Raw genomic sequence first — 13,916 nt, forward strand, 5'->3', positions numbered from 1 at the left:
AGTAAGAAATAATCGGACGGTGGAGGGTTGGCAAGATCTCTGCCTAACACGTGGATATTGATTAAACTTGATTTTTTTTCTCGTGATACCCTGAAATTAATTTGCTAATCCACAATTATACGGAGAGCCTTACCCCACTTAGGAGCATAATGGCACATAGCCATATACATAACAGAATATTCGCTAAATATTTATTCCTAATTAATTTTTTCTCTCCACTCTTGAGTCTTGAACCAATGATATAGTTGTATAAAAAAAAAAAAAATCGGAATAAAGGTTAATAAATTCAAATAAAAATAATTTTAATTAAATTTAATCAAGTTATAGCAGTCAATAAGTTCAAATGAGATGAGTTCAACAAATATATGTATAGATAGATAAACTTTAATCAATTTTAAGAAAACACATTCTGAGTTCATATTACAACTAGGGCAGTGCAAAGTACGGTCTAGACTGCACCAAACCGCAAACCAAACCGCAATTTTGCGGTTTGGTGCGGTTTGCGGTGTGGAAATTACGGTGCGGTTTTCAAATTTGACCAAACCGCAGTTTTGCGGTTTGGTGCGGTTTCAAAAAAATTTCAAGCCAAACCGCACCGCAAACCGCAATTTAATGCAAAGACTCTTATATGGAAAGAAGACTCTTATATTGTATTTATATGTACTGAATTGTGTGGGTCATTATTAAGAAAACCAAAGTTTTCCTTTCTTATTACTCTCCGTTTCTTGTGCTTTGGAGTTGTAATGGAGTGGTTGTGGTTTACTTAATGATTTTGCTCCATGTTTGCCTTGGCATGTTACTGGGTCACTATTAACATTGAAGTAAAGCACTACTTCTTTATTGAATTATTTGCATAGTTGTACAGTTTCTAAGTAAAAATTTCATAACAAAAGATTAGCAAATAATCATTATTTGTGAGGTAAAAAAATTATGGAAAAACCGCAAACCGCACCGCACCAAACCGTATTTTACGGTGCGGTTTGTATAGAATTGCGGTTTGGTGCGGTTTGAAAAAATCACAAACCGCACCAAACCGCACCGTGCACAGCCCTAATTACAACTAAGTGTTAATAAGGTTGGATAAGATGAGTTAAAATGACATAAGTTTTGATAAAATAATCAAAGTAAAGAAGACAATTCGATTTCAAGTTACAAGTAAAAGGTCCATAAAAACGGATAAGATAAGTTCAGTAAAAATTAATTTAGATAAATATACAAAGTAATCAAGATTAAGAGAAACAATCCGAGTAAAAATAAAAATAAAATAAATTTCGATGATTTATTAAAAAAAATCCAATGAATCAAACACCCCTGAGGTCCTTAACTCCTTAAGTTAATTATTGCCATTGGTGGTTTGGTACATTGAGATATCCATTTAAAGTTTTAACACATTAAAAACGTAACTCCAACTTAAGTAATTAAGCATAGATACCCCTATAAGCTTTATTGTACCACAAACTTATTATAGGTCCCAATACACAAAAGTACAAAATCAATTTTATAATTTTACGTCATAAATTCCATATTACCTTTTTCTTTTTCTTTTCTTTTTTTTTTTTAAAAAAAAAAAAAATTAAACTGTTGGGTTGTCTTATTTATCTCCTAACCTATGGGACCTATATAAAGGTTCGCAGCCTACCCAACATTTTACATTCAAACCTTCCGTTTTCATTCGGATCTCTATTCTCTCTATTCAACTTAAAACCCACAAAAATTGAAAAAAAAAAAAAACCGATTAAATTCACTGATTTTCGCATTTTTCATTCAATCAATTTCTCTCTCATAAACAACAATGGCGTTCAAGAAAACACTAGTACAACGATTATTCAATCTCTCACGATTCTCAACACCTTCAATATCACGAACCACCGCCGCAAAACCACCCTCTGAGCCTCCCGAACCTTCTAGAATAAAGCGTAACATGCAACGCCGTCCACTCTACCAAGCCGCGATGCCGCCATCATCGGCGGCGCTCCGGCTATTCCCTCCGACGGGAGAAAATCTCGTCGAAAAACTAAAGGAATTAAACGTCGCAAAAGATCGAATTCGATTGAGCGGGTTGATTCCGTTACCGGAGAAATCGAGGGCAACGGCGGCGCGTGAGGAGGAATCGCCGGTAGGATTATCGGCGAGTGAGGTTCGAAAAGTGTTGAGAGCGTCGCAAGTTGAATTGATAAGATCAAAGTTGAACGAAGTTGAGAGAGATTGGGTAACGTATGAGGAATTTATGGAGTTAATTGAGGAAAGTGTTGGTGGTAATAAAGATCAAGCGTTTTCTTTTGCTAAGAGTTTAGATGATAGCGGTTCTGTTATTGTTCTTGGAAACGCTGTTTGCCTTCGTCCTCATCAGGTTGGTTACAAATTCCAATCCTCTCATTTTATTTCGATTTTAATTTTATCATCGTTTAGGGTTCGTTCGGTATCATTGCGAGTTTTCAGTGGTTTTTAAAAGTTAATATATATTGTTAGATGAATTTTGATTAATAATGTGAAAACTCATAACGATGACGAACAAAGTCTAATATTAGATTGAATTGTTGAAGTTGTGATTGATTATTTGAAATGTTGAATGGGAACTGATGAGTTTATTATGTGTTTTTTTTGTTTTTTTTTTTTTTTATTTTGGATTGTGTTATGAACAGGAAGTTAGAACATTGGTACGCCAGATCTAAAAGGGTTCCACTATTGACATCTATTTTATCGTTTGTGGAACAAATTTTTAGCATTCTGGTAACGTTTCTCGAAGGAGTAAGGAAGGGAGAAAAAAGAATAATATTTGAGAGGAAAAAGCCAAAGAGGGAGGGAGGAAGGAACGGATGAAAAAAAAAAAAAATGTGTATTTTATTTATTTAATTATTTATTTATATATTATGAGAGAAAAAAAAACAAAATTTCAATTAACCCCCCTACCCCTCCCCCACCCAGGAAATTATTTATAAAAAAAAAAAAAAAAAAAAAAAAATCTCGAGCAGTAATTTTTTTAATTCAAAAAAAAAATGTTGGAGATGATTTATTTTTGGGACTTAGAAATGAAATTATCTCCTACAAACAGTTCAAATTTAATTTTTAATCTCTTAAAAAGGAAAATTTACTGTTGATCTTGATTTGCAAAAGAGTTTATTTGCTGATATCCTACAAAATGTTTTTAAATTTTTTTTTTTAAATCTCTAAAAAGAAATTCAATTTTTTTTTTTTTAAATATGTTTGGAGTGCTGGTTTTATTTAAATTGCTGGATTACTAGACATCATAATGGATTTTTCAAGAGATATGTGATGACAGCTAATATAAAGTCGGTGTTACCTTCAACAGAAAAACAATTTTTAAGGCTTTTTTTATGTCGTTAATAAAGAAAATGTTCTTATAAAAAAAATAAAAAAAAAATTGCAAATAAAATCGTGACGACTGATTTTTTTTTTTTGGGAAATTAATGACTAATTATACTGTAATTAGTACGGAGTATGAAACAAAATCGTGATGACTGATTTTATTTTTTTGGTCATTAATGACTAATTATAATTAGTATGAACTATTTAAAAATTAAGGAAGAATATTATTGGAGTTTATGTGAAAAATCATATAATTAATCTAATCATACATAATTGATGTCACTAATTGCTTCCATCAGCCAATTTCCCCATGATCTTGGGCCAGACCTTTTGCAAGAAAGCGACCTTAAAAACATCATCATCCTTGCATATTCTATAGTTGCATTTCACATTACTTTTTTTTTTTTTTTTTTTTTTTTTTAAATTTTATTTCCGTCCATTTTACAATCATTTGTTAGTAGTCAATAAAGGTAAAGAAAACGAAACCATTAAGAAACCTGTTAATAATACAATGGAAAATTCTAATACGTTATTTTCATTTACTCCCGTAAAAAAGTTATACAAGAAAAGGAGTCTTGTTTGTTGGTCCTATTCGCTATCATGTGATCGGACAAATTGTAACCAAATTGTTTTGAAATATATGTGCTCTTAGGTGCACGTAATAATTTACTTTGTTATTACGTGTTTTGTGTTGTCAAACTGTCTTAAAAGTTCAAGTCTTTGAAAATATTGGCCAATGTAAGTATGAAATCAAGTTTTACCCAAATATTGTTTGTTTCCAATTTCTTTGATTACAGGTAGCTAAGGCCATTCAGAGCCTAGTCACACCTGCAGTTGTTTCCGACCCAAACGATCCTCGGATGCAAGAGCTGGAGCTGTTGGAGGAGCAAAAGGCAGAGATTGACCAAAAGGCGGAGGCACTAGTCCGCCGGGAGTTGTGGGCTGGTTTGGGCTACATGGTGGTCCAAACCGCGGCCTTCATGAGGCTCACATTCTGGGAACTATCTTGGGATGTGATGGAGCCTATTTGCTTCTATGTTACTTCCGTTTACTTTATGCTTGGATACACCTTCTTCCTTAGGACAGCTAAAGAACCTTCATTCGAAGGATTCTACCAAAGCCGGTTTAGTGCTAAGCAAAAGCGGCTTATGAAGACCCATAACTTTGATATCGAGAGGTATACAGAGCTCAGGAAAGCTTTTGACCCTCACTATTCATCATCCTCCTTGGATAAGAGGATTAAGTATGATCAACCTACAATTAATTGAAGAAAACAGGGATTATTGATACTTTAATTTTCTTTTTTCGAGTCTTATGACTTTTCTAATTATCGGATAAGCCATTTCTGTACTCTTTTTGGGTCCTTATCCATAAAAAAAACCGAATTCTATGAAGATGAAAGAATGTTGAATATAGGCAGCTGCGGCACTGTGTAAAGACTAAGGATTAGAGAAAACTCATTTTTTGTTGCAACCCTTCTTTAGAGCCTTCTTCTTTGGCTCTGCAGGCTATGTACTCTCCTTTTGAGAACAAAATTTAATGAGACAGATGAAGCGAAAAAAAAAAAAAAAAAAACAAAAACAAAACAAAAGATTAAAATTATGTTGATAACTTCGCATCCATCTATGATTCCATGAATTAAATTATGTTTATAACCTCGTATTCTAGGAACAAAGAACAAGTTAATTACTAAAACTTTTTCAGGTTTTCTTCAATCTTTCTAGCTCATTGCATTAAATCTAAAATTATACTAGGTATATCTAACAAAAGATTAAATTATGTTTATAACCTCTGCGCCTGTATGTATGTATGGTGTTGTGATGTATATAGTAAGAGATTAGAACCCATGACCTTTGATGGATAAGATAATGCTATAAACACTTGCTGCTTGTAAGTTTGTATATAATTTATTTTATTTTATTTTTTTATTTTTTCTTAAACCAGTTTGTATATAATAATGTACTTTGTATTCTGTTTAATAAAATTAAATTGACTTTTTTTTTTTTTTTAAATGTGCCCCAACAACTGGATGTATATACAGAGTTGTGATGGATGTATCTTTAGGAAATTCATAACTTTGTAAGTTAGTTCATAAAGCGTTTAGAGAATGAAGCAATCCAAAAGCGGAAAATATAAATACTACCTCCGTTACATGTTATGTGCAACGATTTGACATAACGGAGGTAGTATTAAGCAATTTGAAAAAGGTATAATGGTTTTAAATTATGAACATGTACTACATCAATTGAATGAATGAATCATATACATGCTACTTGAATTGTGTATGTATAAAAAGAACCGAATACTAATGAATAGGTTAAGGCAATACATCGGTCATTGGCTCATATATTTCTTAGAATCATGTAATGTGTTAAATGTTAATGGCCTCGTATTAGGGAAAAAGGCAAGTCAACATCCTGTTACTAGACTATTGTAAAATTGTAATTTTGTGCCTAAATTTCCAACACTACATCCATGATATATTATAGGCACAACAAACATAGAACATAATTACATACTTCCTCTGTTCTTTTTTACTTGACCTGTTTCTTTTATCACGCTTGCCAATGCAAAACTTTAACGGTCAATAACTTTAATTCTACTTAATTAAAAAATATAAAAGTTATATATTATGATAATTCTTATTGAGACGAATTCAAAATGATCCATCATGAATATGTTTTTCCTTACATATTATTCACAAAACACGGTCAAAGGAGGGGTGGTGAATAATGTAAAAGTCAAAACGGGTCAAGTAAAAAAGAACGGAGGAAGTACTAAATAAAAATAAATAAATAAATAAATAAAACCTAATGATTATTGGGCAATTCACCCGTTCAAATACTTCAAAGAATAATGTAATGAGTTAATGAATACTCCTGTTACAAAATAAGGCGAGTCTATCGTAGTTACCAGATGAGACGATTGTCGAATCTTAGTTTGATACCTAAACTCCAAAGGCTACATCTATGACATCTTAACTTATAGGCGCGCGCAACAACATAAAATACAATTAGATACTAGGAATACAACACATAAAATGAAAAAAGTGTGAGCTAATAAGAGCTACACGTAAATGTGGTCCAAGTTTGAACTACGATTTATATTAGTGTGTTATGTAATGTTTATATATGTGCGTGTCATGTCATGCTTTTATCCATGTTCAATATTAACATGTCTTATTATAAATGAGCGAAACTCAATGTGATCCTTTAAATATAGCTAAAGGGGTTACCACATACGAGACTTGTTGTGTTAGGGTTCTATACTCCTATGTATAAATATCATCATACCAAACAAACTGGTATGTAAACGTGACAAGTTTCAATTGGTCGCTAAAAACTTGGAGAACAAACGCACTAGCCGCTAAATGAGAAGTAGTATATATGTGGGGACAAACGTTAATAGTTCTGGAATTTTCTTAGAAGACATGAATACATATAATTGAGGTTGTTGGACCATATATTGATATAAAGATATTATTCACCAATTTCGTTGTCTAGATGATGGTATGCCAGATTGATCCATATGTTTACCTCATGATATTCATGTGTCACTTCAAATCTTTGACAAGAGCAGCAAATGTCAATTACAATAATTTGGAATTATGTTCTAAAATTGCATGAATTTTGATTTTTAGGATTGAACTAGGGGAGGTGCAATTGCTGCAAATTATGAACCATGCAATTTTTTTCATGCATTGGGAGTTCAAATTGATGCTCTGATCTGCTGCATTCACCAATTTTGACTTTTACTAAATGATGCTCTGCATACTGCATTCATCAAGTTTTCAATACAATGCAATATTTATTAATAATGTGGAAAATAAAATTATGGATAATGTTAATCTAAGCATAACACACAGGGTGTAGTTTTTTTTTTTTTTTTTCACAAATTATAAATGAAGACAGCGAGATTTGATGAACTTGTAACCTATTGTACACAATTATTCAGTTTTTGCCTCTAGGCTAAACATCGTTGAGTCATTGTACTAATACTCTAATAGTGGTGTTTAAAACTTGATCTGAATTAGAAACATGGATCAAACCATGTCGAAAATAATCGATCTTTGAATTGAGCTAGAAACCTCTAATTAGTCTAATATGATTTATTTTCTGCTTAGGTAAATTAAATCGTATAAGCTATTTTATATTATACTTTCAAAAAAAAAAAAATTGAATTTTGTTTTTCTTTCGTTTTACCAATGATTTATTTTTTATATTATTATAAGAAAATTGAAAATTTTGAAGAATGTCCAAAAGTGATCCATATAGAATTGGACCGGTTTTGGCCATGTTTGGTAATTGGCTTTTTAATGGCTTTTTGGTTAGCTTTTGGCTTTTGGCTTATTAAGGTGGTCAAACAGCCAAAAAATGTGTTTGGTAATTGGCTTTTTAGTCAGCGAAAAAGCTGGCTTTTAAGCCAAAATGAAAAGACTGCTTTGAATAGTTTTTTTGTTGGCTTTTGGCTTGTTGACCCGCAAATTATCTAATAAACAACCAACGATTAATTTACCAAACACTTTTATAAACAGCCAAACATTCCAGTTGGTCAAACAAGCCAAGTGAACCAGCCAACAGCCAACCGCCAACAGCCATTTGCCAAACATGGCCTTTATCATTCAGTCCAGTTATGGTCCTATTTTATATGGTGGTCCAATATCTTACTATTAAAATATTATTTATTTGAATTCGGTTTACTTTAGTCCAATCTGATTTGGTTTGATCCAATCTGATTTTAAATCAATGACCCCTAATAGTGTAAATCTAATTAAAATTTGAAATCTTTTTATTATTGAGATCACCCATAAACAAATATTCACCTACTTTCACGACCTTTTGAAAACATATTTCGTACTCTGTAGCTCCTAATTATAAGATCTTAGAATTGTAAGCATCTTATTCCATCCCTTTCATATTAATCGACACTCGTTAATTTTCTTAGAATAGATTTAATACTCCGTAACAACTTAAGATTTCTTGTCATATCAACCAAGTATTCAACTTTCCTATTTGGGACAAAAAACAACCTCACTCTTGGAAAATTTTATATAGTTTCAGTTGATGCTAACATGTTAATCATTTATCCCGAGTGAAATGTACAACTCCCATTGTTGATTGCGTAGTCCAAAGGGAATGCTAATTTTGTGGAATGCCAATATCTAAACCTAACATTTGATTGGAAGATCGAGTAGATACGTATTTGCAATATTAATTACACAAGCTAACCTTTAAGTTAGTAAATTAATTGGTTTTAATCAATCAAAGCAGTGGGACTCCCACTCTAAATTGCTTGGTCCATATTTGATAAATTGACATTTAACACTTTGAACGTGGCACGTCTTATGTCCAAAATTTTTGGGTTGTTCTTTATTTGTAAGTTGTAACCCCTTTCTAATTTAGTTTGCTATCACATTGAATAGTCATGATTTTATCGTTGTTGCGTGAAGATTGGAGAAGCGGCATAAGCCACAACATAAGATAAATGGCTCCCAATAAATTTTTAGCTTGAAAGGCCATGAATAATTTAATTAACTATTAAAGCTAGAATTAATATTGGGTTATGGTAATGGCCTGATGGGTTTATGAGAAGACAAGATATTTGTTTAACCTAAACTTATGAATGGACCACAATACATACTTTCTCTGTTTTTTAATTAACATGTGTTGAGTGCTAACCTTTTGACAGTATTTTGTTTTCTATATATTGTACTTATAATGAAAAATATATTCATGTAAGGTTTTATTAAATTCGTCTCGATATATAGTTTTAAGCCATCAACTTTGTATAACTTTTGCTTTTTTTTTTTATTATTATTATTATTAATGATTTTATTTGTGTACTGACAAATATGATTAAAGAAATGTACTCCGTATTAATTAAAAAAGAAAAAGGAGTTGTTCTGAATTAAGATCAATTAAGTGAAAAATGAGATAGATTAAAATTCTCCTCCGTATTATTCTCTACTCCAAATGGTTGTAAGTTCGTCTAATAGTACGTACTAGATTTATTGAGATCCCAATTTGTGATTAATGAAAGGCATTTTATTTGACAAATTGCCAGCTACGAGGTATGGAACGAATCAGTTGTCCCCCCCACAATATTCCGACCAAGGAATCTCTCGATTTACGTCGAATCTTTTCTGTGATAAACCACAATATTCTTTTTACCAATGAAACTAACTTGCTAAGCCTAAAATCGAATATACTTACCTTGTGCTCGTATACAATAATCTCATCTTATAAAATTTCTCCGTCTTTTTACTTGTTGTACGTACATCACTTTGATACACATTACTTATAAGTTTATAACGAAGATATTAATCAAGGCCAGATAAATTTACCACATATAATAAAATATTGTTAGGTTGCTAAGTCTTTTATTTTCACAAATTAAAATGGTTTAATTTGTTTACCTTTTCTAACCACGCCTCAAATTGTGTAACGAGAAAATGTGTTGTAACTATTAAAAATATACTTTTTTTGATTCAATTAAAAATATACTTCTTCCGTTTTAAACTAGATGACAATTTTTATTTTTTTTAAAAAAAATCACGTTTGTCAAAGTAAAAGTTTTATCGAATGTCTTTAATTATATTATTGTAAAAAATAATTAAAAAATTGAATTTTAATTAAGTACATATTGAAATGAATCTAATAAAATTCCACGTGACTATGTTTTTATACTTATAAATCATAAATGTTGGTCAAAGCAAAGTTCATAAATAGTGTCAAAAGTCAAAATATGTCATTTTATTTAAAACGAAAGAAGTATATAGTAAATGAAATACTCCATGTATAACATGACCAATTAAATGACGTGTCAGAAAATGTGTTACAAGTATGAAAATATAAATGAAGTATTTGGTATGATCATATATAACATGACCAATTAGGTTTTAGCCTATTGACAAAAACCGATAACATATGATACGATAAAATGTTCTATAACAAAGAAAAAACACTCTCAGATTAAAGACGAATGATTTCTGTTTTAATTAAAAAAATAATAATAATATGAGAACGACTCTGCTAAATCAAACTCACTTACAGATATAACTCATAAACAAGTCTAATTATGCAAGTCAACCTCATAAACAATGCTCCATAATTAAAGACGAATGAAATTGCTCCACTGTTTATTCTTATAAATGATTCATTGGACTAAAGTTGCAACGTGAAGTTGACGCACACAAGATTACAAACTAAAGTTGGCCTTTCTACCGAAATTTAAAGTATATTGGAAGGAATTAATACTATAATTATTTTAATTAACTGGTTGAATGTACGTATTTATTTGTAATTAGCTAATCAAAAAATCTTTTCACCCAAGTGATGATCACTTTTAAATTGGTTGGTTGTTTTGTGGATCAGCACATTAGCAGCATAACTACGTCAATAGTTTTTTCTTTTTATATTTTTCTTCTAGTCCATTTGTCCTTGTTTCTCTAATGTTTTATAGAGCTTTAACTTGGTATGATATCTAACAATTATTTTTCAATGAAAAAGTAATCCTTATTACCTTATACGAGGGAGGGAATGCTCTAAGGGCCTGTTCTTATTGACTGAACTGAACTGAACTGCTGAGCTGAACTGAACTGAAATGAATATTGTATAAGAGAAGGAAATTAGGAGCTGAGCAGAAATGAACTGAAATGAATAATTTATGAGAGAAGGAAATTAGGAGCTGAACTGAACTGAACCGAGTTGAACTGAACTGAATTTCAACGTATGAGAACAGGACCTTAATCAATTTGTTGACATATTAAATTATACTCGTAAGAAAATATTATATATATATCCCTTAGGGCAATATATAATGAGCTAAAAATAGAAAAAAAAATAATAACATTAATTACACCGACCATTTTATCATTCATTGCTAAATTAATAATCCGTACCAAATTAGGAAATTTATTAAAGGTATGTGCTTCAAATAGAATTCTCTCTTCTACACATCTATGCAGAGTCTATTCTTTTTTTTTGTAGTTTTGATTCATGTATCTTGTATCTTATATGAATGACGCTGACAGGATTATCCTATTCCCACTAGTAGAAAAATTCAAAAAGGCAACCCCCTTTTGGCACCGGTTCAAGCCAAACCGGTGCCAAAAACCGGCTCAAAATTGGGCGGGATTTAATAAGTTGGTAAAAGGCACCGGTTCAATTAAAACCGGTGCCAAAAAACTAAAAAGCACCGGTTTGAACCGGTGCCTTAGTGAACCGGTGGTTTTTTTTTTTAAAAAAAAAACCCGGCCCTTTTCCCTCCTTTCTTCCTCCTTTCCTTAACCATTCACATTCACTGTTTCATTCGAAAAACCCAAACCACTGCTGCCTCCGTCCCCTCCTTTTCCCTCCACCACTGCTGCCACCTTGAACACCACCAGAAAACCCGAACCTAGTCTTCGTCCCCTCCTTTTCCCTCCATCTCTGCTGTTCGAATTAAAGAAGCCGCGCCGCAGCCCTGCTGTTCGAATTGAAGAAGCCTCGGTCTGCTGTTCTCCTCTTCTCTTCTCCTCTTCTCTGCTGTTCTCCTCTTCTCTTCTCCTCTTCTCTGCTGTTCTCCTCTTCTCTTCTCCTCTGGGGCTGTTTGAAGACGCCGCGCCGCAGCCCTGAACGTCGCCGCCACGCCACCTTCAACCGCACCACCTTCCACGGCAGCACCACCTTCCACGGCTGTTCTAGGTATAATTTTTTTCCTTTATTCACAATTATTTTATCAATTATGTATTTTTATTAATTTCTTTTGCTTGTTGAATTGTTAAGCAAATTAAAATTTAGGGGCTTCCTAATTAGAAGATAAATATGACAATCACATCACATTGAGATCTTAAAATAGTTTGGTATATATAAATGAATTGAACAGAAGGAAAAAAAAACTTGAGAACAAGTGGTCACATATCCCAGTTTGCGTCTAGTATTTGTATGCTTCAGTGTATATGGTTGGGTTCTGCTGCTAGATGGCTGTCATCGCTTGCAAGAGCTGTGTAAGTGAATGTAGATGCAGGCTTTATTTAGGAGTTGGGTTGTGGTTTGGGTGCTGTTGTGAGGGACAAGGAAGGGGTTGTCAAGGTAGTAGGGGTGCAGCAGAGTAGTGCTAATTGGGAGGTAAGGGTGGCAGAAGCAAAAGCTGTGATGTGTGGGCTTTGGCTTGCTGCAAACCCGGGGTTGCGAGAGGTAATCATTAAGAGCTATTGTTTTGTAAATAATTTGAGAGCGGTTGTTTTGAGACTGATTGTTTTGTTGCAAACCTGAGGTAATGTGTTAATTATTTTTGAAAAACCTATATCCTACTAGCTGGTTCCAAGAATTTATTTCAAGTAAAATCTGATTCATAACTATACAATGTTTGCAAAAAAATGATCACTAACCTAGATTAACGTAGTATAGAAAATTATCTAATGGGATTCAAGCTGCACTAGATTGATTGGGATCATTAAGATTTAAAGCATGCAACTACTTTGGCCATTAGCCCCTTTAATTTATATATTTTTTTTTATTATTTTTCTACAAAATTTGCACTGTTATTTTATATTTATTAATTAGTTTGTGGGAGTTATGTTTGTTCCCTTTACTTACCCTCCTATTGATTGCTTCGACATATATTTATTAATTAGGTTTAAATATAATTTTACTTCAATTTTTACCAATTTTTGGTTTTTTTATTGGGAAATTGTGAAAATATTAGAGATTAGTAACCTTGTTACTCAATTAGTTGGATTTTATTATGTTTTAATGGTTAATTTAATGTGTTTTGGTGTATAATTTTGACAAAATTATAGGAAATATATTAATCTTGGTACTTAATTAAATAGGTGAAATTTGGTATTTTACTTTTAATGGTTAATTTGAAGTTGTTTTGATGGATTATTTTGAATAAGTTAGAGATTAGTTAACTTTGTTATTAAATAAGTTGAATTTTGGAATGTTTAAATGGTTAATATTAAATTGTTTTGATGGGTATATTTGAATTAATTTGAGATTAGCTAAGTAACCTTGCTTGTTACTAAAGTAGATGAATTTTGGAATGGGTGAATGGTTACTTTTAAGTTGTTTTGATGGGTAATTTTGAAAAAATTAGATATTAGTAACCTTGTTAGTTTAGCAATTGTTAGTTCAATGAATGATGTGTTTTAGCTTATAAATAAATTAGTGAATAGACATGTTATGAGAAAGAAATAGTACATACCTTATATTTAACCTAATTTTTGTATATTGTTTTTTTTTTTTAACAGATTTGTGAGTTGAAGCACGAGTTTAATTAGCTTGAGGACTACATATTGAGCTCAAGTGGGTAGTTGCTATATTGGTATGACTTATAAACTTTACTTAGCTATATTTCTTTCTATTTATCCATTTAATAAAAGTTTATTCATGAAATTTCAACTTGTGTATTGTTTAATTGCAAATAAATACAACAATATATGGAATACTTGAATTGCATCATCATATGCCTAGATACCCGTTCAAGGCTTTCTCATTAGGAGAAAGTCTTGAATAGTCCCCGGTTGGGACTGTTCTTGAATGTGTACTCTCACTTAGGTGGTGAATGTATGTTTTCTTTTCGATTTTAAGGAACATCTTGGCTTA

At 31.8% G+C, this 13,916-nt stretch overlaps 1 protein-coding gene across 2 annotated transcripts; it reads left to right on the top strand.

The window, feature by feature from the left end:
• The first annotated feature begins 1,653 nt into the window (after nucleotides 1-1,653).
• On the top strand, nucleotides 1,654-4,751 carry LOC145559486 (calcium uniporter protein 3, mitochondrial-like). Of its 2 annotated transcripts, XM_081620909.1 has the most exons (3): nucleotides 1,654-2,350; nucleotides 2,643-2,657; nucleotides 4,125-4,751. In XM_081620909.1, the coding sequence occupies exons 1-3, from the start codon at nucleotides 1,793-1,795 to the stop codon at nucleotides 4,593-4,595; spliced, it is 1,044 nt and encodes a 347-aa protein (XP_081477035.1). In that variant the 5' UTR covers nucleotides 1,654-1,792; the 3' UTR covers nucleotides 4,596-4,751. The 2 variants fall into 2 exon arrangements, with proteins under 2 accessions (XP_081477035.1, XP_081477041.1); XM_081620915.1 differs by lacking the exon at nucleotides 2,643-2,657.
• The last annotated feature ends 9,165 nt before the right edge of the window (nucleotides 4,752-13,916 follow it).

Source organism: Chenopodium album, chromosome 1 (genome assembly GCF_948465745.1).
Source record: "Chenopodium album chromosome 1, dcCheAlbu1.1, whole genome shotgun sequence".
NCBI lineage: Eukaryota > Viridiplantae > Streptophyta > Magnoliopsida > Caryophyllales > Amaranthaceae > Chenopodium > Chenopodium album.